A 21,283-nucleotide genomic window follows, 5' to 3' on the forward strand; every position below is an offset into this window, starting at 1 on the left:
GTTTATTGAATATGATGTAAGGTCCGAGTACATCAATTTTTTAATGATATCTGTGCCATACAACGAGTGCATTCAATGTCTGCAAAAACTGTGTAAAATGCAGATCTGATTAGATTTATACCGAAGATCTTTTAAAATTATTTCTGCTGTCGAAAAAAATAGTATTTTGATAATTAAACTTTACGAAGAATTAAGTTCTCAATTCACTCCCCTCAATAGACTCAATAACTCCAATCTAATTATGTAATCTTACCTTACATAATAAAATATTGATTAAATTGAATTAACTCAAACCCCCACTCAAAAGAATAAGAACATTATCAAATTTTTCATTAAATTATCAACTATTTTTCAAGTGTCAGATCCGTGGCTTATTGCCTACATGAACATTAAAAAAAGGATGTATTGAGAGATTAAATGTACAATTTATATCAGCCATTAAATTTTATGTAATATAAGCAATAGAACTTAAAAAATAATCGACTTAACAGATTCCTGTCTATCTTATGAAACACGTTTTCAGGTTTGTGAATGAAAGCTAATAAGACAGTTTATAAAATCTTGCTTTGTACACACAAACAGCAACAATAAACTAGAGGTACTGTGAGCACTCACAGAGCTCACTAAATGATCCCCCCTCCAATATGATTATAATGGCTATGTCCATGTTTTGCTTTGGGATACCCGAAATAAGTGCCACATCAAAAAAATAAGTGCTATATCAAAAAGTAAAATAAAGGTGCACATTTGCATTCTGTTAAAGTATCATCTAATTAATTTATTCAGTGGTATAGGGAGATTGAGGACAAGAGATGACAACTCTTCAGTATTTTAGAAAGAATGGCAATGTCCATGTTTTACTATGGGAAACCCAAAATATATGTCAGATCAAAACGTAAAATATAAAGTGCACAATAACACTATATAACAAGGATGCTGTGAAAGTCTCATATAATTTCATTGAGCGGTATAGGAGGAGTTGCAGATAAGAGATTGGTAAATCAAAGCGTAACAAACGTTCGGACGATGTAAAAGCGATATTGTATCAACATTGTTTACACTGCGAGGTAAACAATGTTGATATAAAATGAAAACATTAAACCAATGTAGACGTTGTAAAAGTGGTATCGCATCAACATCGTCTACACTGCAATGTCTTCATAATGAATAAAAACAATAATACAAGAATGGACCCTTTTGTGATGAAGAATATTACTTATATTAACCGCGTCAATTCCTTTTTTGGTATATTGAAGTTTAAGGAAAAGACGGACTGTTTGAGCTGCATTTTCTTCAGTAAAGCGTGCGGGTTTAAAAAGCCTATGCATTTTCAATATCCATGATCCATGATCACAGATCCGAGCCTACATTCTGGTGTCAAGGAATCAAAAACTCGACTTTCCTTAGCCTTTTCAAGAAGACTTTTTAAAAGTTTCAAACTGACAAAGTAAAGTTTGGGGGAATATGATGTAGACCTAACTATTGATTTACATAAGGTAGTAATGATTCAAAAGAGACATCGTATATTACAGGTTTACTGTAAGACCGATGCCATGACTTCGTCTCTGTGTCTGGTTAAAAACTCCCATCACATTTACATTATTACCCCACCTCTGTTGATTTTTCCGTGAAATCCTGGCTTACGATTGGTTGAAGTTTCCGTGAAACACTATCGATGTATTACGTAACAAATACAACGTGACGTCATTATAGGCACAGTATAAGAGTGATGAAGCATTTAGCCGAGAAAATTATTTGTAAACCACAGATATAACGAAAATGTTACCCTCGAATAATAAACTATCATCATATCATGTGTTATAATAAGTTTGAATTCACATTTGGCATTGTCATTACATTCATAAGGAAAGGATTTTATTGTAATTTAGTCTATATGTGTTAAAAATATTCTTGGCACTTCTTTTTATTGCTTTCCTCATTTTAAAAATATTCTTCAATGCATGACTAAGAAGTAAAAAAAATGGGCTTATGTGTAAATTATATGTTCGGAATAATAAGGGGCTATTAAAAAAGATTCTGTATATGATTATGTGACAGCACTGCATTATGCCATCAACACGGTAACATGCATTAAGTAATACAAGTAAAACACGTAAAACAATCATTACGTTTCTTTCTAAATGTCCGTCTACGAACGAAAATGAAATACAAAGTTTTGTCCTAAGACATTCATTTGTGATTTTCAAAATCAGGATTAGGAGACATCAGAGTACTTTTCACTGAAATGTTACAGTTGGTAAGGAAAAACTGTGCATAAATATTTCTGAGAAGTAGTGTAAATCAGATGTGGATACTTAAAAATTCAAGGAACTTCAGGAAAACTTGAATTTATGAAATTTTACCAAAATCAACAGCATAAAAACCTTTGACTTTTCAACTGTATATACATGTACAACTATACCCCACGATAAACTGAAGTCCAAGCATTTAGAGTTTATAAATAGACAAGTGTAATTTCAATAAAAATGAAAGTAGTAAATTTTTTCTTGTCGCTGGTCTTTTGCAAAATAATTTTGTTAAAAAACATTTGCCACATTATATTAGCAGAGAAATTTTTTTTATTCATATGGAAGCAGAATTTGTTTAAAAACATGAAATGTTGAAAGTTGTTGCTCCACATGTCTTTATTTCAACGACATGTATCTAAGTTGGTTTAATATGCAAGAGCTTCTCTATGTTTGAACAATTTCTATAACCAGGCAGGCTATTTTAAAAAAAAGATGATGAAACCAGGATAGTAACATTCTCGTTTGAAGTCATAATGCTCAAGATTTATGCTCGATGCAATGACCTTGTTAGCAAATAAATTTACAATATTAACGAAGTCAAACGCATTTTTAATGGTTATTATTAGTCATTCTTTTCACACTGCGTTGTCTAATAGATAGAGGATATTCAATGTTTTGTAGTTGAATATGGAATTTATTTCACGAGTGGGACAGGAATTTTTTATATTTTCACGAGTGCGAAGCGAGTGAAAATATCAAAAAATCCTTGTAAAATAAATTCCATATTCAACTACAAAACATTGAATTTTCTGTTTATTACATTTTCTTTGATTTTCCCTTTGCCTATTTGTCTTTTTGTAATGCAGTCATGGGCTACGTGACGTCATAATTGAGCGGTTGAGACGTCATTGATAAGTGATACGAGATTGAAAACATTTTAAACATGGATTTTAGCAACATATTTGTCGGAACTTTGGCAGTATTATTCTCTGTCAGAATGGTTTATTTACGCTCTTTATATATTATAACAGTCCAAGGAATATTTTTACAACACTCTTCGTTATGGGAAGGTAAATTGAGAGTTTTACCGCACTTCTGATATTTGTCACACTGTGACAGGATATCATTTTGATATCCTTTCACACTGTGACAGGATATCACTTTTATTCAATGGATAAATTACAGTATTTCACTGTTGAAAATGTAATAAACGCATCTTCCCGTTCATTACAAGAAGCACACAGTGGGAGTGACTGGTTGGCTGGGGATGCTTACTCTTCCATGGCGCCTGATTCCACCTTGATGTCTTTGAGGGTTCATATTTGCTCTACTCCAGATTTGTATTGTTTTAATGGACTTTGAGCGCGAATACTTATCGTTATATCCATATTTCATTTGTAAATCTTTCAGGTTTCCCTGTTTTAATATAGCTCGTACTCTGAACATTTTCTTGTGTATTGAATAAGTTGAGATATGTAAATCCCTTATGCATGTGATGGCCTGATATCACTACTTTTTTGAAAAGTAGAGAGTCCATTTTATGTAAAGAAATCAGAAAATGAACCATTTATGAATAATATCTTGAAAACACGCTGATATTGTTTACTCCGGTGGAACGTCATAGAACTTCAAATCAGCAGCATGCCTTAAAGATTTTCATTTCTCAAAGTCAGCTAGCGATAAAAGTACGATGATTTTAGTGCTTAACCCATCGAAGAATGATTAGTGTTTTTCAACAGCTGTCGTGCGCAATGACTGTCGAAATCAGTTTTTTCCTATATCAAATTGTTCCAAGAATGGAACTGTTTGTCATCAAAATTTAAGTGTATTGTCTCGTGTGTCTCCACCACAAGGCATGGATATTTTGAAATAAATTTCTCCAGTCATCTAACTGCTCCCTAGATGGTGGAAAATCATTTACACTACTTCCTCCATATATTTCATTCTTTGCCATCTCAGATGAAAAGTGTGCATGTTTACTAATGACATTTGACAAGTGTCTAATGATATTTGTATAAGAAAAGTGTCTTTAATTTTCGTTCATCACTTCGAACACCATATATCAAAATCTATGATAATGATGAATATAAATGGTTCTTCTATCAACAAACTCAGTAGAAAACGATTTTAATAAGACATTATCTGAATCTTTATAAATATTGATGAAATTCATAAAGTTGAATTAATTTCTGTGTGGTATTTTAGACGTATATCCTGTATCATTTCACATTTCTTCCTTTTTATGAACGTAGATGGAATAAAGTTAAAGCGAGTTGATATGATAGAATTAATATCATATATTTTTAAACAAGATAGTAATACCGTACATGAGACACCATGATTTTGCTTCTTATAGTGTCACAGATGTATTTGCTCGTCACCAACTCCTTACCGCAATACAAAAGATTGATATTGTTCTTGTTATTTAAGGAGAGACGATTGCACGAACCGGAAAATTATTGGAATTTCCAGAATATTCCATATGGTTTGAAAATGTGTGCCTTTATTGCCAAGTTTGATATATTATTCAATGATAAAACTGAAATTATATACAGTTTTATGTTGAGTGCAGATATAATTTTTGGAAGTTTAAGATCGACCAGATTTGTAAGTCTATCATTCTTGATAAGCTAGTGTAGTCATTAAATGGGCCCCACCTTCTGCTGCATTCTGAAATTGTAAAATATGGCATTTGTAATAAATGCTCTATACACACACACACACCCTCTTTATTATTTAACATGCTGCAGAACAGAGCTGCAAATGTGCTTCAGGTTCACATAAACCGAATTGTTCATCAGTTTGAGTATTTTAGAGCACATAAAAAATATCTGTCAATGTTAGTACGTAGAAAGCTTAACGACAGAAGCCTTATACATTGTTAGCTTCTTTTCCCAGCGTAAGCCTCTCAAAAAAATATTTGTCTGATTTTGAGATTAGAGCAGATAAATTCTAAATATCCTCTGATTCAGGAACAGTTTTATCACACAAATAGTTCAGTTCCAACTTGCTTGTTCTTGAGAAGAAACAGGAAATAAAAAAGAGAGGGAAACCTCTATGTTGAAGAATTCCACGAATGACAACATCAAGAGGAGGGCTTTCATGATCCAAAGAAGTCATTCTATATTTATGTTATTTTTGAACAAACTGAACATGCGAGTACTAAGTACTAAATGAAATATATTGAGATAACGAACAGTATTCAAGCTCAAAAGTTCATAAAACGAAACAAAATTACAAAATAGAACAGAGAAAACACAGACCTGCAAAACATCAGAGGTGGGATCAAATACCATGGAGGAGTGGGCATCCCTGCCTGTCGGTCACACCGTCCGTGTGCTAATTGTCATGATCGGGAAATAACGGAAAAATCCGTTGTCAATTCAATGTGTAAATAATGAAATAACAATTAGTATGAAAAAATGTCAGTCAGCATATGACTCAAAGATAAATTGTATAAGCTAACAAAGTCATTGTATCGACCATAGAACTTACAAAATGCTGACTTCAAACGAAACTGCTGATATTTTTGTTTCATCAAATTCTTTGTCAGTAATTTTCCTCGTTTAAGAAATTGTGCATTCGTAGAACATGCTCTTGCGTATCGAATCAACTGAGAGATATAAACTCCGTATGCAGGTGATGCGTATTGCTGCATAAGTAAGGAAAGTTGACGAATGGAACATTAAAGTCATCACGTTTATCATAGAGCTTGGTTGCTGTATTACTATTAACGTCTTTTTCAAGTAAAAATATCCAAATATGAAACGGATTTGTCAAACCATGTGGTATCTTTTATCTCAACCTTACCGGGATATACCGCATCGTCATAAGAATGGAAATAACCATTGTTAATTGCAAATACGCCGTCGATATATCTTAATCTCGAGGTGAAGACCATAGCAAGTGTTTTCTTCTTTTCACGTATTAGTTGTTGGACAAATTCTGCTACACATGAATACAAAAATAGGTCTGCTAATAACAGGGCGCAATTGGTACCCATGGGAATTCCAATAGATTGTTGAAAAACCTGGTCTCCAAAAAACACACAGATATTGTCATTCAGAAACTCAAGCATCTTTTTGATGCCAACTTCAGAGTACTTGTGTGTACAATCAGAATGTTTTTAACAAAATACTAGTAAGTAAATCTTGATTAATAAATCTAAATAGGTGTTACCTTGTTGAGTGTATCTTTAGGTAATTTCAAGAAATTAAAATGCAAGTAATTATTGAAAAATATGACAAAGCACAGTAAAACTATGTTTCTGAATTACGGAAAAAGTTTTTTAAATCTCATAAACCTAACAGTCAAGGAATAATAAGAAATCATTTCCTCTCAGCAGAGTTTCGTATATGTTAGTATACAAATTCCCCACCACATAAAAAATTCTAGTAGTATGTGAAAAAACAAGTATTTGCTCAATGAACTTCATATTACGCTATTTATAAAAATAATGCAGACTTATGAATTTCTAGAATAATTTGTTAAAACAATTAAGGCATGTGAATGTATGAAAAATATAGTTATTTTATAAACACGGCAAGTTTTGCCAATGTTGACGATTATTTACCTTTTCATTTAGAATGTTATTTGACCACGTAGTGTCTGAGAAAAGACCGCAAACATCATTTTCACATTTATGTAACAACGTTCTCCAAATTGTACATCAAAAATATTGAGCTTACCTCCCACATTCCACTTAAGGAAGTATCATTGGTAAACTCTTCCACAGAACGCCATGGTTTTTAAACTGTGATTTTTAATTAGTTTCATGATTTCAACACGGAGTACCGTTTGTCCAGTTTTTTTTCTTCTAAAACTTGGTACTGGAATCTTTTCATTCATCCTTCATTTATTTTTTAATCATACAGTAGAATCACATATTTTGCGGGGTCAAATTTTCGAGGTTTGAGGAAAAAATATTGGTTTGTGGGGATTTGATTTCGTGGTTGGAAAAAAGTTTAGTAGGAAAGCATATGAAATTGTACTTTTCAATGTGATCATAAATTCACGGGTCTCTCAATATCTCAAAAACAACGAAGATTAAACCTCACCGAAAATTAGAATTTTAACTGTATTTCTTGTGTTATTAAAGTACCATTATATTCGTTGGAAGAAAGTTATGTACATAGTATTTTCCAAAGTTGTGAATAATGGTCTACTTTTCTAACGTACATGTATGGTAAAACAAAACATCACGCCCATGGTTCTAAGCAAATTTAGTTACGGGGGGAGGGGGGGGGGGGCTTCTTAGCCATAATTTTAGAAAAAAGTAAACAATCAAATAAAAACCGAAAAAGAAACAACCCCCTCCCAAAAACAGAACAAAACAAACAAAAATTCAAAAACAAAAAGGCATAAAGGCAAAAATTGCGGGGCACCGTCTTTAAAGTATTTGTTTTCTATTGCGAAGAAGTATACCAATTTTATAAAGACTTATTATTTAAACGACGCAAAAACAAAACCTTGAAATAATTATTAAGTTTGTTAATTGGTTTAAACCTTGTTTCATGGCATTCCTCCTAGGACGAAGTTACGATTGTCCAGTAGGACCCCGATTGTTATGATCAAAACGATTGATGTTGATTAATATAATATACTATTTACCTCTCATAACGTTGAAATTAATATGACTTTTTCGTGCTTTCGAAAAGTGTTAGTATCTGTTTTTATCTGTGTACTTTATTTGATTTGTTGAGTTGGCTTCGCAGTCCCAAATCAGTTTAGTGAGAAAAAAGAGAAAAAAACTTTTTTATATGAAGAGTTTAATTTTAAACACGGTCTTTCATTATTTTTTAAGCTAGCTATATAACTCTTCATTCTATAAGCAAATAAAATGTAATAATAATAATTTTGATTTCTTGATTACCTTGTCAATTACAGAGAATCACTGTTTATCAAATATAATGTAAGGTCTGATTTCATCAATTTTCAATGATATCCGTGCCATACAACAAGTGCATTCAAAATGAAGATTTGATTAAATTCATGCAGAAGTTCTTGTAAAATTATTTTCTTCTGTCGACAGAAATAGTATTAGGCTGTTTAAACTTTACGGATAATTAAGTGCTCAATCCATCCCCACGTAACGCACTCAACAGAATCAGAAAATTATCAAAATTTTCAATCAAATTATCAGTTATTTTTCAAGTGTCAGATCCGTGGCTTATTGCCTACATGAACATTAAAAGGGACGTAAATTGAAAAATCATACGTACAGTTTTTATCAGCCTTCAATGTTCTAGTAGTTTAAACCAAGAAAATGCAATAGAATTTAAAAAATTAATTGATGATTCCTGTCTATCATGTGAAACACTTATTAAGGTTTGTGAACAACAGCTAATAGGGTATATAAAATCTTTCTATGTACACATATACAGCAACAATGATTCCCCCACCTACCATATGATTATAATGGCCAGGTCCATGTTTTGCTCTGGGAGACCCAAAATAAGTACCACATCAAAAAGTAAAATAAAGATACACATTCGCATTCTGTTAAAGTATCATTTAATTAATTTTTTTTCTGTGGTACAGCCACTACCACTATAGGCAGATTTGCAGATGAGAGATAGGAACTCTTCAGTATTATAGAAAAAATGACAGTGTCCATGTTTTATTTTTAGGAAACCCAAAATATGTGTCGGATCAAAACGTAAAATACAAAGTGCACAATGGCACTATGCGACAAAGATGCTGTGAAAGTCTTATTAAATTTCATTGATTGGTATAGAAAGTGGGTATCATTAAGCGTAACAGACGTTCGGACGATTGTACGGACAGACGGAAATCCTATCACTGTATACATGTGCCCTCCCACTTTGCAAGCGGGGTATAAAACTTTTTATATTGATTCAATGATAAAGCTTTTAAATTGTTTAAAGACACTTCTCTGTAAAAAGGTTATGCATAGATTTTTTGTTCAAAAGGATTTATAAACGTTAAGTGCTATGGTTGAATTTTCAAAGAAAATGTTTTAGATATTTTCATTAAGTGTTTCTTTTCTCAATATTTTCGTACGCTTTGTCCATTTATTTGTCACAATGTACAAAATTTTCATTTATATGGAGTTTATTTAAAACTTGCTCTATTTTCCCTAGAGCTTTATCGGAGTCCAAAGGATCTATCCTCGACATATTATAGAATCTTCAACGATATTTGCTTTAGCTTTACTCAGCTTATTTTTACATCTGCTTCTGTATTATTATCAAGAGAATTCCCCTTAATTATGTGTTTTATTTTCGAAGCAGATTTAGCAAATACTGGTAATTTTCGACTGCTATGATGAACAAGCAGTACAGGATATGGCATTGCTAAATCCATACATTGATGACACAATGCTGTTATAGGTATCAAATTACGCACAGAGTACTTTTTATTTTGAAATTAATTAATTTTTGTGCCAAGCAAGTAATCTGATCCAAAAACGGAGATAATCTCACTAAATTTTGCTTTTGGTTAGTAAAAAATTGCAATAAAAATGGCACTAAAATCAAAATAACTCCCTCTTTTAGTTCATTTAAAGCAACAAATGTTTACCATCTTTCTAGTCCCCTCCATCCTTTCAAGTTCGCCTTTTTTTAAAAAAATTCTTTTTTGTGTATGATTTTTATTCTGGCTTAAAATTTTTTTTTTGTTTCATACCAAAAGAAGGTTGTTTTATACCGTATGCAATAATTGCAGACATCTATGTAAATGAGTTTTAATGATGATTAATTTTTATAATTAAAATTATTTTAAGACAATCATATTCTTCATTTGGCTTCATTTTGTCCTAATGTTGATTGACAGATCATGAAAGCCAATTATCAATATTATATCCTTTTATTACAAATATCATTGTCTTGTTTGAAGTCATTATTTCACAAACTCTATGGTCTATACAATGACCTTGTCAGCAAATACAAAAATTATTAGACCAAAAATGCATGATGTAGTTACATTACAATATTTATCTTTTTAAAATTTGACATAGACGCAACAAAAAGACAATATGAAATCCATAATCTGATGTCGTGTGATCATGATTTGAAGAATCACAAATGAAAATTTTATTTCTCATTTTCCTCCGGAGACATACACTTAGAATGCAACGTAATCATTGCCTTGCGTGTTGTACATATGTACAAGCTATCAAGGATTCAATGGAGAAATTTTATGACATCTTGTCCTCATGTTATTTCTTTAAAAGAATGACGTTGTACAGTTAAGTTACTCTGACTCTGTCCATTTTCTTTGTCTCTAAATTAGGATAAACACTTATTCAATTTGTTATTGATTTAACAAATATGATGTAACTTTTCATGTTTTTTTCCCTGTAAATTTAGTTTAAAGTCACAACTGTTTTCACCTTGAATATATCTGTACTCAGGATCGGTTTAAATAATTATGTTTAAGGAAAATAAAGTTGTGTGGTTTCAGTAAATTTAAGCGCAAACATGAATATCAGATAATACTTGTAAATAAAATTCTCGGGAGAAAAGAGAATCCAGAATATCACTATTATTTTCTCATTATTAGTATTTTTAGCACCTTGGTCTCTTTTGTTTAATTTCTCTAAAGCCTTTACAATTTCGACAGACAAGTAATTGCTGACGATGACAAGGAGCAAATGGCGGGTGTGATCAGTCGGCAGGGGATGCTCACTCCTCCATGGCAACTGATCCAACCTGTGATGTTTTGGAGGTCCCTGTTTGCTCTGCTCTAATTTTGCATTGCTTTTATGGACTTTTGAACTTGAATAGTGTTCATTTTCTCCATATATTTCATTATATAAATTTCAAAATCTTGATGCATTAACAATTTTAGCAGTTACCTGTCAGTAAGTAAAAAGAGGATGTGTAAACTCTTTTTCATGAGATAATTTAAATATATATATTCAAACTTAACGCCCATTGAACTATAAAAATCAGGAGCAGACAAAAGGCGGATCTCTAAAACATCAGAGGTGGTACCAGGTGCTGTGGAGCATCCAGCAGGAATGAAGTATTATTTTCTTTGATAAATACATACGTAATTGAAAAGATATGATATTTTTATCATACTGAATGTCCATTTAATCAATAAATTTTGTACTCCATTAAGATAACAAACAATTAAATTAGATTTGAAAGAAGTTGCAAAAGAATGATTGCACTTTAGTACGTCATTTGCAATACCTGAATTCTTTCAAAATACTCCTAACGAAAAATACACACAGGAAAATAATTAAGAGACATATAATCTCGAACCTTATTAAAATTTGTGCAAAAATCTTCCATAGTTTGAAATTGGAAGTACAATAGATACTGTTCGAATAGAAACTTCAAATGACAAACACAATGAAATGTTCAATGAATGCGTTGGCGTATCGAACCGTGGAATGTCACTTGAGTAAAGTGATTATAATATCAATTGTTGACACTCGGGGACCTGTTAATTTAGTGGTTAACTTGACAGTAGTTTGGAGCCGCAACTTGGCCAACATTGTCCTTTAGATTTGTATTAGTTAAGGAATGAATTTAATAGCTACCCATTTTATACGGTATAAACTAGGTTGGGGCAGTTTACGCTTTATAAACCGCGAATCGGTTTATAAAAAAGCGTAAACTGTTCCAACCCAGTTTATACCGTATAAAATGGGTAGCTATTAAATTCATTCCTTATAATTTAATTTTCATTCATTTGATGTAAGAAAAAAAAGAATATTGTTCTGACAAAATGACTTCAAATTGTACAAAATTTGAATGTAACGCCAGGCGGATTGATACGTTTTTGACGAAAGTCATTGTGACGTAGGCAACCCATTTTATACGATATGAAGTACATTTTTTATCCAATCAAATACAGCGTTACAACCAGAATTAAATTATTTTAAATTAAAATACACATTCTGTGCAAATGAGACCAACGGCCAAGTTGCGGCTCGATGGAAACAATGTCGTTGAAAACTGGTATGCATATGATTAACAATAGAAATGTGACAAAACTGTTAGACCTCCGTCTCAAAAGATAGTGTCGCTCGGCATTATTCAGTACTTTCATGTAATATAATTTAGCAAAACCTGTTTATTGTTTAATACATATAAAACATAAATTTTGCGCAAAACACTGGGACCCATGCAACTGCCATACCTTAAGTGCACTCATCCTTTATTAAAAAAAATGAAAAAGATTATATTGCAGTCTTTATCTAGACAAAAATGATACAGTGAATGATGTTTTGTAATTGTGAGACAAAGTATTTTGGTTTGCATGGTGTACCCAGAGAAGACACTTGTGGTTATCTTGTAGACATGATCTCATTTATGAGAAAGGGAAATATGTTGATCTTGCTTGTTGCTTTTATGTAATGTACCTGTTCAGATCAAAGTGTTTTGATTCATGGGTCTGGTGGAGAACTATTTTTATCATTACAATCGGTTTGAGGAGTGTCAGGAAATAATTAAACTTTTGACAAATTAATAAACACACCCGGAATTCGTTTCCTTATCTTTTCGGTTGTTAAGCAGGAAGACCTGATACAGATTTATTTCAAGGGTGTTTTCATTAATTAAGTTTATTTTAGGAATAATATGACGTTTTATCTTATGAAAAGAAATTCAGTAAACTAAAGAAAATACTAGAGGTACTGTGAGCAAAGAGCTCACTAAATGATACCCCCGGCCTCCCATATGATAAAATGGCAAAGTCGCATGTTTTGCTGTGGCCGGGAAACCCAAAATATGTGTCGGATAAAAAAGTAAAATAGGAGGTGCACAATGGCAATATGTAATAAAGATTTGTGAAAGTTTCATCAAATTTCACTCAGTGGTATAAGAGTAGTTGCGGATAAGAGATGGGTACCCCAAAGCGTAACAGACGGACGGACGGACGGACATACCGATTACAGAATACCCTCCCACTTTTCAAGAGGGGGGTAAAATTTGTCAATATACCTGGTAAATAAAATCCCTCCTTTATTCATATCATTCTATGTAATTTTTACATGCTCGCGGAAGTGATTGTAACGCACCACTTTTATGTTCATCTGGGAAAAACAAGAAGCGTTCGTCTTGCATATTTAAAAAAAATCTTCTTTCTTAAGAAGCCTAAATAATTCTTGACAGAAGGACTTCGTCATTGTCGAACAATGAGAACATTTGTATTTTTACGTACTGATAATTACTTTAGTTCATTTATACTCCCATAAGAAAATACATTTAAAAAATCAACTCATTTGATTTGAAAAAAAAAATAAGTTGAAAGTTTATGTTGAGAAAAAGCTTTTGATCCCATTCTATTTTTACAAACTGATCCCATTTTGTTTTTAAAACTGACACTTTAAATACCTAACAATTTTCTTAATAAAAAAAAAATCGACCTCGCTTTTCATAATTTTTGTCCATTCACAACTGTTTTATGTAGAATTTGTCCAAAATCAGTTTCGAGTTTAAAATAAATCGTTTAAATTCATTAAAGTACAATTTCAACATCACCTGTATATGCTGTGTATCTCTTCACTCTAATTTGATACCAAAGATCATGCTAAGAATAAAATCAACTTAAAAAGAATGCAAGCTGTAAACAAATAAATTAATGACTACTGTAACGTCTTTTACCTGATCAATGCGTGTGGCTCGTGGCGGATTTGCCGGGTTAACAGGGGAGCTTACTCCCTCCGAGCACCTGATCCCATCTCTGGCGTTTGCAGGGAGTCGGGTTTTGCCTTGTTTAAGATTTGTTTTGTTGAGGAGAAACGAGATTAATCACCGTTATCCTTAAACTTTTTACTTTTCATTTACTCTAATCAATTACGTATAGGTTTAAAATCAAAGATTTGAAATGGAGTAATTGATTAGTTTACGATTTTCATTTATATAATTTCTTTATTGAAAGGGAATAAATAATTTAGAAAGCTTAAACTCTTAACCAAATGCTATGCTGATTTTGGAAAAAATGTCAAATTCTTTTGAACTGCGACCTTAAAAACTTTTTTTTTAAACAATAAAATACCATAGAGCTATTAGTAATTTTAGAGAATATGAAAATCCAATTTTTTTTTATGTTTGTGAAATTGTTTTGGAAAGCTCCTCAATCTCTTGCTCTTCTAAGAAGTTTAATCTGAGAAAAAAAAAACACCGTTTGTTTGGTTTTCAGACTAATGACTATTTATTTGTTAGCCTTATCAATCAATATTTGAAAGACATTTGGTCACAGCCACTGTTACAATGTTATTAACTTTGAGAAAAATGTCGGAGGACAAATTTTCACATTTCTTTTACTTCGATTTGAAGTTTTTACATCTACCTTGGATAATTTATTTCGGTGTTAAGTGTTTAACTTTATTTTTTTTTCTCGTGGAATGACCTTGATTTATTTCGATTCAACCATTTTATCCTACACAAAAGTGATTTGATAATCAGTAAATGTATACAAATATGAAAAAACTAAATTGTACTGTCAGAAATAAAAGTTTTAAGTTTTTCTATAGGTTGATAGGCAATGAACTCAGAAATAATATAAGGCATTTTTGCACTCTTTTTAAAATGTTCTGGTACATCACTTAAGCTGCAAAGAGAATCACAAAATTCAGTCCATGATTTATGACTGCTTTATATGATTATATATCTTCCCTAATTACAAAATTAAAAAAATCCCTTAATGGTTATTGTCCTACTCCTGATATTCATTTCTCAGACAGAGTAACGCGTTACTAACTGCATCATAAGTTCAGCTGATGAAAAGAATACAAAACGTGAGATCATACCATTGTATTTCTAATTTTGGAACAAAATCGTGTGACATTGATGAATTAAAACTACAGTGATGGAGTCATTATCAGCTTGTTGCATTTTTCCCACTCTTGTCTAATTGAAAAACCTTCCCACTGCGGAAATCATCTCGTAAAAGGACTCTTATAAAAGAAACCACACGTTCATTATACTACTAGTTTATAAAAAAATACTACAAGTATTCAGGGTAAAAGGACAATAATTGACATCTTGTAATTTTTCAGAAAATTGTTCCATGCTACAAAAATTAGTGTTTTTACATATTTCGAAAAGATGAAGCCAAAAGGTTAAACGATTTTACACAAATTGTTGTTTGAAAATATATTTCTCTTTTAAAGGGATATTGATTTACTTTCCATAAATTCTTTCAACTGAGAGTCATTTTTAGTAATATAATTTGTTTTTCAGTGCTTGAGACGACTAATCTGTTTCTCATTGAAACTGAGGCTTATCGATTCAAAATGTACAAAAGAGTATAAATTGTCTTAGTGCTATGTGCTAAAAATCATCTAATTAAAATTACCCCCCCCCCCCCCCCCCCCCGAAAAAAAACAACAAGAATGTAATCTTGAGCTATTAGATGAAATCAAATTTTGAAAAAGCTTCACAATTTCAGTGAATTCTTAATGAAAAATGTACCTAATTATTACTGTTCTGCCTGGTTAGACAGATAGACAAGAATCTTTCCAGCAAAACCATTCAAACACTCTAATTTTTACAGGTTGTGCGCATGCTGATTGTGGTTATGGTGCTGTTCGGAACTCTATGGCTTCCGTATCGAATCGTCGTTGTCTACAATTCCTTCCAAGAGAAGCTGCAGCTAAGGGACTCCTGGTTCTGGCTTTTCTGTAGAACAATGGTTTTTGTCAATAGCGCCATTAATCCTATCATTTACAATATGCTATCCGTCAAATTTCGCCAAGCATTCCGGAATATAATATGTAAAGGTTAGAAACCTTTAAATGTGATTAAAATCATGGCATGTTTTACGTCGTCCTAATGTTGTAATTTTGTGTTTTTGTGAACGTGTTAGATAATATCTGGAATGGCATTACATTTTTATTCCTAAAGCACTTTTTAACTATTTTATTCCATTTTGATTTTCAGCAGAGACACTTGCAAAAAATGATGCGACTACATCTTTGGATATCCAACAAAGGTACCTTTAAATGAAACTTATGAATAATTATATATAATATTCAAATATGTAATCACTGCTCAACTTCACTGTATTTGCTTGACGTTGAATTATCAATTCAATGTTAAAACATAGAAAAATTCACAAAAATAATCACAATTTCAAACAATATAATTCTACTTGACTCGAGGAATCGACAAAGCCCAATGTCATCAGTACCAACAAACTCTAGTTTAGAAAAGAAAAACTTAAGTGCTTCAAATTAAGTTATAGTTCGTCCACTCCCAATTTCAATAATCATATCCTTTACTTTGACTGGAATGAAATGAAATATAAGGAAATTTACACGAAAAACGTACATCAATTTCAGCATTTAATGCCCATGGGCCTGTAGATTTGTAGCCTCTTTAATTGATTGGCCTCTTTAATTTCATTATCAGTCTTAAAAAAGAGAATTTAATTAAAAAAAGAGATATTGAAAGGCGGTTTCCATTTTAAAAATTAAAACTTTGGAAACATGGTTTTTGTGGGAAAAATAGTAGGCTAAGTTGTATTTCTTTCTGTAAACAGTTTCCCCGCCCACTATATTCTAAAACCTTTATATCTGAACCATAAAAAATGATAGTCACCATTAATCTTATTACAAAGGATAATTAAGTTACTACTTAAACTTTTAAAATGCATCCAGGGAATCCAGTGTAAAAAGAAAAACACATCGTTTTTGTCCTCTTTCTTTAGCTCAGAGTGAAAATAAAACATTCAAGACCTTAAGGCACATCTTTTGGACACCACTAATCACATTCCGAAAGATGAATAAGTTACTTTGTAAAATATACGAGGGTTGTTCGAAAAGTTCGTGGACTTCTGTCACATCTTTTTTTATTTGACGTCATATGTTATCCAAATTTGGTAGAAAAATTTTAACAATAAATTCAGATGATTTTTATTAATCCTTTAAAAATATCACCATTTATTAAAAGCATCCATTTTTTAAAAATGCAAAAATAGGATCGCGGAGCAGATCAAAATTTAGTAAGTTACAAACAAAACACTAAATAATGTCTGTAGTCATATTCTCTGTGAAATGGAACAAAAAAGAAAAACAACCTAGTAATTCATATTAATAAATGATACATTGATTCGCATTCAAAATTATGGCTAAATATTTTGCTTTGTTGAAAGAAAAGATAGGTAGTCCTCATTAAGAACGACAAAAATGATGTCGTTTTAGAAGTCACGATCCGGAGCAGCTGATAATGATGCAATTTTGTGTTTTACTCGGGTCAAATCCTGAATAAACTTTTAAAATGTTGAAGAAATCAAGAATGTATGTCACAAGCGAGTTGTGCATGTGAGTACAAATAGTACAGGCAGTATTTGAATGGCAGGGACTCTGTATCGAATGAGGGCAATATGTGAAGAAACGGTTTAAATGTAAAAATCTTAACAAAAAAAAAATAATAAAAAAGTTGGAACGTCAAGGAAAGACAAAGGCGCTCCAGAGTTGCTTATCCCGTGAAAGCAGAGTTAAGTAATAAAAGAAATTAAATCTTTAAGAAAGGGACTTATACAATGAGAGAAAATCTTAAAAAATAGTCAAGTATTAGAAAAAGGATTTAATGAGTGGGCAATGGATCATACTTTGTGAAATGTATAGGGATAGTATTTATTTTTAAAGAAATTCTTGACGCTATGTTAGGTCATATTGCCGTTAAGTGTGCTCCACGGGAACAAAACATGTTGATTTTAAAATGAAGTAAATTGATTTCTATTTAATCGAATAAAATGAAACAAAACAAATATTTTTGCATATTATATTATGCTTATTTTAAATTTCTAGTGAGTAATATAACGAAGATTGACATCGTCCACGAAATTTTCGAACAACCCTTGTAGAATTAGTTCTGAGAAATAGTTTTTCATGTAAAAACATTGTATTTTGAGATGCAATTCGTTTTCAAAATGAAAAATGAATTGAAATTAGAAAACATTTTTGTACATTAATCTACACGGCACCACCAATTACATCCTAAAATTTAAAAAAAACTATTGCATTAAAGTTAAAATGTAAAGGGGCTTCAGAGAAGTATATGATGTGACAGACAGAATAAATAGTCACTTGCTTTGGGCTGACCAAACAAATAAATGACATCACAAAATTATCACAAAATTATAGAGAAAAAAAACAACAGGCAACTGATGACTCTAGACAAGTTTCAAACAGTTCTTAGATATATGGAGGTTTGTGTCAAGGATAAATTAATCAGTGGATGTTAGGATCAGCTTTTCTTCTGTTGTGTTTACATATTTATGTTCATAAAATGATTTCAAAAGTATTTTGTGTTTTACTGTCATTCAGGTGTTGCATGCAACAATGTAACAACATACCTATATTGTCATGCATGTTGTAGAAAACTGAACATCATTTCCCTGTAATATACAAAAGTGACAAATACAAATAAATGACTGTGATCCCCAGTATAATTTTGAAAAAGGATTAAATTACTAGCATACAATACTAGTACTTCAATTACCGGTAACTTGAAGTAACTTACCCGTCAAATCTTGGCTTTTGCTATCAAAGTGAATTTCAAACAATTTATTATAAAACGTCTTTATGATAAAAAAATCTTCATTGAAATTCAATGGTCCGAATAACGTATACCAAAAATTCGCTGTGTCCATGTTTGTATAGAAACATCTACAAATTGTCAGGAACATTTGTTGCTATTTTTTCTTTCGATGTTTTTAAAAGCTATTCTTTTATTATGAAGAGGCGGATGTGACCGGTTGTCAGGGGATGCTCACTCGCCTTTAGCAACTGATCCCGCGTCTGATGTTTAGACATCCGTGTTTGCTCTACTCTTGATTTGTATTGTTTTTATGAACTTTTAATCTTGGATACTGTTCGTAATCTTCATATATTTCCATTGAACAAGTGCACTTGCAAACTTGACATGTAATGTCTTCTTTTTAAAGGAATTCCCAGCTATGTCTTACAATGTTTTTTAAATCTTGATCTTCTTTTACAGACAAGGAGAGGGTGTCGTTTAATCAAGGATTGGATACTTCCCTTCAGCTATCGCGCATGTCTCGAAAGTCCTCTAGATACTCTTTTACTGCTGAAATGCTGATGAATGGCCGAATCGTTCAAGAAGAGAGACCAGTTCCATGGACCAGAAGTTTCACTCGGTGAAAAGAAGATAGAATTATTTGGTTGTAATAAAAAACGATGAAATTTTTTTTAACTATGGTCGTGGTATATTGATTTAGGCAATAACCATTTATGGGTATGATAATTGATAATGAATGAGCTGAAAACTATTCTCACACCCAAAAGCTAGAAGAATTCCCAAACTTATGTTCGATCATCTTCAAACCTTATAATGTAGAGAACGATTTCTGTCATTTTCTATATGTTAGTTTTTGGGGAAACAAAGTTTTGATGACAGATATGTTTACATTTAAATCGCTTAAGGAAAATTTTGGTTCTTGACACAAAAAATCAAATGTGACGTATATTACTGTAATGTAAAATAATTGATTATTTAATTATAAGATTACATGTATGTTAACCGCTAAAGGAAGATTTCGGTTCTTAATTGACACACACATAAAAAATCAAATGTGACGTATATTACTGTAATGTAAAGAAATTGATCATTTTAATATAAGATTACATGTATATTAATCGCTTAAGGAAAAATTATGTTCTTGAAACAAAAAATCAAATGTGACATATATTGCTGTAATGTAAAGTAACTGATTATTTGAATATGTAAGATAAATGACTTGTGCCGTACTAAAGTAGACAGATGCGATAACGTTGGTCACAAAAATAATTAAAATTTTGACATCCAAAGACTATTGTGGATTTTTTTGTTTTTATCTTTTGTATTCGTAGAAGACCAAAAATATAATGTACGTAGTTATCTTGAAAAATAGGATATTTTCAGTAAAAAAATAATTACGTAAGTTAACAGGAAAAGCATCAAGGACTGTATGGTTCTTTGGCAATTAAAAAAATATTACGTAATTCTTGTAAAAATGAGAACTGTATTGAACCATTTATTATTTGCATTGTATATTTTTCATTTTTAAAATTTTTTTTTTATTCTAATATGATATTTTTGTGTGAATTTTATATGTTAGCTTTTGAATTATAAATTTCATTTGTATTCTATATTTCTTTTTATTTACTTTCTATAATTTTAGTAAAAAGCATACTAGTATTCTTTAACTATTAATTTGCATTGTTAAATTTTATTTATGTTCTATATTTTTAATTGTTATGCAATAGTTTTGTTTTTGTTTTGTATATTCCTTATTTTTATTTTATAAGTTTCCTATGGTATTTTATGACTTAGCATTTTTATGATATGATATTGTTATATTCTTTAGTTTTCTATTTATATTCCTTAATTTTAAATTTGTATGATTTTACAACACAAATGGAAAAGTAAACAAAACAACTGAGAAAATATGAAATATAAATACTACTTATAAGTTCAACACTACAAATGAAAATTTTACGATTTAAAAGATAAATAATACAATGCAAATGGAAAATTACGAAATGCAAAAACTGGGACTTAATAGAAACTTAAGACTTTTACAATACAAATGGGGATACAATAAAACATATGGGGATAACGAATAGTACCCAAGATCAAAAGTTCATGAAACAATACAGCAAATAGGAGCAGAGCAAACACTGACCTCCAAAACAGAGGTGGGATCAAGTGCCGTGGAGGAGAGAGCCTCCCCTACTGACCGGTTACACCCGCCGTGTGCTCCTAATCAGGAAATAAAGAAAAAATCCGTCGCCAATATTCAGTGTATAAATAATGGTCTAACAATTAGTATTAAAAACGCGTCAGTATTTGACTCAATGACAAATTGTATTTGCTGACAAGGTCATTTTATCGATCATAAAATTTACAAAATGATGGTTTTTAACAAGACTGCTGATATTCTAGTTTTAAAAACTTGTTTGTCGATAATTTACCCAATTTTAGGAATTTTTCGTATATAGGGCATGCTCTTGCGTATCGAATCAACTGATATAAACTCCATATGCAGTTGATGGAGGTATAGTGCTGAATAAATAAGGGCAGTTTACGATAGAAAAATTAAAGTAA

The 21,283-nt window shown here is 31.4% G+C and overlaps 1 protein-coding gene across 2 annotated transcripts in view; it reads left to right on the forward strand.

Annotated features, from left to right (window-relative positions):
* LOC134253238 (thyrotropin-releasing hormone receptor-like) overlaps positions 1-20,357 on the forward strand; it is a 44,495-nt gene extending 24,138 nt beyond the window's left edge. The window contains exons 2-4 of one of the 2 annotated variants that reach the window (XM_062735756.1): positions 15,726-15,951; positions 16,112-16,163; positions 19,175-19,323. In XM_062735756.1, the coding sequence (XP_062591740.1) occupies positions 15,726-15,951; positions 16,112-16,163; positions 19,175-19,196 (300 nt within the window). In that variant the 3' untranslated portion in view covers positions 19,197-19,323. Of the gene's footprint in view, positions 1-15,725; positions 15,952-16,111; positions 16,164-19,174 lie in introns of both variants that reach the window. The other variant, XM_062735755.1, reaches the window with a different exon arrangement.
* The last annotated feature ends 926 nt before the right edge of the window (positions 20,358-21,283 follow it).

This window comes from Saccostrea cucullata, unplaced genomic scaffold (genome assembly GCF_032062105.1).
Source record: "Saccostrea cucullata isolate Sc308-1 unplaced genomic scaffold, CSIRO_AGI_Scuc_v1 ctg28, whole genome shotgun sequence".
NCBI lineage: Eukaryota > Metazoa > Mollusca > Bivalvia > Ostreida > Ostreidae > Saccostrea > Saccostrea cuccullata.